Genomic DNA, 2,500 nt, shown 5'->3' on the forward strand with positions numbered 1-2,500 from the left:
TTGTTATAGAAAAACAGCGAATGGAAAAGGATGGGTATTCCTTATCCTAAAGCGCACGGATTGTGGTGTTTCAATGGAAGCATTTATAATGAAAACAAGCGGTTTTTAGTTTTAGCGGAACTCCGCGCGGAGCACCATGGGTAAGAAAATATGGTAACCCATCTGTGCGAGAAAATTTGGTTTTGATCACCGAGCTACCCTCCACCCCTCTGTGTACCAATGTGATCAATATCACGTGACCATATCGCGGGCTCATCGAGGCGGCTAGTTTACAGGGTACATCATTGATATTGGACATACATGTTATGGTCAATTGACACCTGTCAAAACAAGGTATCCGCTGACCAGTATCACGTGACCATATCGCGGGCTTAAGTTTAGAGCTCATCGAGGTCAGCTGGGTTTTTTTTTAAGTTGACCGCTGTCCAGGTACTGGGTTTCGATTGGATCGCATGCTCAAGGCAGGTTAACTTATTATGAGAATAAATTACCCGGGAGCTCCATATTTAGGCTTTGCTAAATCTATACATTACACTTTCAAGATTGCAGTTTCAGTTGCTTGAAATACTGCTTTAACGTTGTGTGCAATATGAGAGGATTAAAGGAAACAATATCTCCATTCAAGAAATGGTGGAAAAGAGTGAAGATATTTGAGAATGCTATCATATCTACACTCTATCTACAGGTCACGACTCACTCCAGGTTGCTGTCATCCAATGATTTACAAGATGTGGCAGATTCAACTTCGCTGTGTTTGCCAAATGTAATGTGCTTAAGTCTGCAGCAATTTCACACAGAACAACAGTTTTGCTCTTCTGTGAGGTTAGTCATACGATCTGAATGCAGCTAGCTTTTGAAAAATCACAACCCTGATCCCCGATGGATATAGCAGTGGAGCCTCTCACTGGTATTCATCCACTTAATCCCTATTTTCATAGGTTGGAAATTAAAATGACATCAAGATTATTGTCCTCTTAGCTAGAGCTGAGAAGTTTCTTATATACTACTCTGATGTTTTCTCCTGTCACCCAAATGAAAAAGTTTAAGTACCAATGGCTCAAATTTGATTCATCCGTATTAGCTCCAAAACTTTTTAATGGTTTATAATAACTTGCCTGCTCATGCCCAAACAACCCAGCTATAAAATGGGAAAATGTAATTTGTAGCGCTCGCAGAAAACTGGCTCGACTATTTATGCGGGTGCCTATCTAAACACAAACGATAAAGAAAAGTGTGATTAGCATGTGGCATAAAGTGAGTACTGAATTGTTATCTATTTTTCAATCAATTGTTTTTTCTCTTGAATTTTTTATTTTAAGGGACTTCATTGCAAAACTTGGTGGAAGAGAAGGCTTGCTTATTGTTCAGTGTGATGCTGGTGATGTCAGCGGTAACCTGATACCTTGTGCTCGTCACCTGTTAGTGGAACAAAGGACAATTGCAGTGGAAGATTTTGCAAACATTTTGGGATATGACCCTTCGTCTGTGCACATTGTCATGATAGTACAGCTTCCCCGTGTTGTCGGAGGCTGTCAAACATTTGCAGGTTTCCAAGGGGGACGATGGATATCGGTGCATATCGACGAACTCCGTCCTCCAACTGGTCAAATCCCAGCTATTGAATTTATGGTTGACAGATCAGTTAGCGAGCTGTTTGATGTGGCACCCAGCACCACACGATGTGAAATGGAAGTTGAAGACCCAGAGGAGGAAGGGACGGACATTGAAATGGAGCCTTTTGATTTTGCTCATAGTGACGTCGTGCTGGATAAAGTAGACATTGTCAGTCTGTTGAGAAGTTGTGTTCAAGCAGCCGTTGCACGAATTGATGACGAATCTTGGCGTTCATCACGGTCAACACGTAGAATTGAAGTCATGCTGAATTTTCTTCCAGATGACAGATCCGATGGAACTGGTAGGTATAGAAATTAGCAAGAATTATTATTTTAAAAAGAAGAGTAACCTTTCCCTTTGTAAATGATCGAGTAGGGGCTCCTTTGGAGCTGTCTCACATCAACAACCATGTTGCGTATGTTTCATAACTCTCATCAATTTTCATTATTTCAATCTATTAAGTCATATTTAGAAACGGTCTTAACCTGACGTTTCCAAAATTTCGTGATGTTTTTTAGATTTGTCATTTGCGACCATCTTGGCCCGACGAATCCACAAGCTTCTTCAAGAGAAAGATGACCGTGCTGGACCCAATGCAAGTGACTGGCTTCGCTCAGAAGCTTTAAGTGGTATAGGAATTCATGAGAATGGCACTTTTAGGAAAGCGTTATGGCAAAGAGTGTATTCATCAGTGATTCCAATCCTATCTGAGATCATTGCTTTTGTGGACCGTGACTCCAATTTGGAACTTTTAATGGGCGAAGGGGACTGGTTGTCACATCTGTGGATAGTTTTCTTCCAAGATCAAGCCGTGGTTGAGCTCCATTATGACAACTTTTTATCTCTTGAAAGCAGCATCATACGAGAGCGTGTTCCAGTGACCACG

General features: G+C 41.2%; 1 protein-coding gene across 2 annotated transcripts in view; it reads left to right on the forward strand.

The window, feature by feature from the left end:
* LOC137992947 (E3 ubiquitin-protein ligase rnf213-alpha-like) overlaps window positions 1–2,500 on the forward strand; it is a 169,681-nt gene that overhangs the window by 128,981 nt on the left and 38,200 nt on the right. For both annotated transcript variants that reach the window (XM_068838545.1, XM_068838544.1), the window contains exons 59-61: window positions 686–822; window positions 1,320–1,915; window positions 2,133–2,500. The exon at window positions 2,133–2,500 is cut by the window's right edge and continues 100 nt beyond it. In XM_068838545.1, the coding sequence (XP_068694646.1) occupies window positions 686–822; window positions 1,320–1,915; window positions 2,133–2,500 (1,101 nt within the window). The remainder of the gene's footprint in view (window positions 1–685; window positions 823–1,319; window positions 1,916–2,132) is intronic.

This window comes from Montipora foliosa, chromosome 2 (genome assembly GCF_036669935.1).
Source record: "Montipora foliosa isolate CH-2021 chromosome 2, ASM3666993v2, whole genome shotgun sequence".
Taxonomy (NCBI): domain Eukaryota; kingdom Metazoa; phylum Cnidaria; class Anthozoa; order Scleractinia; family Acroporidae; genus Montipora; species Montipora foliosa.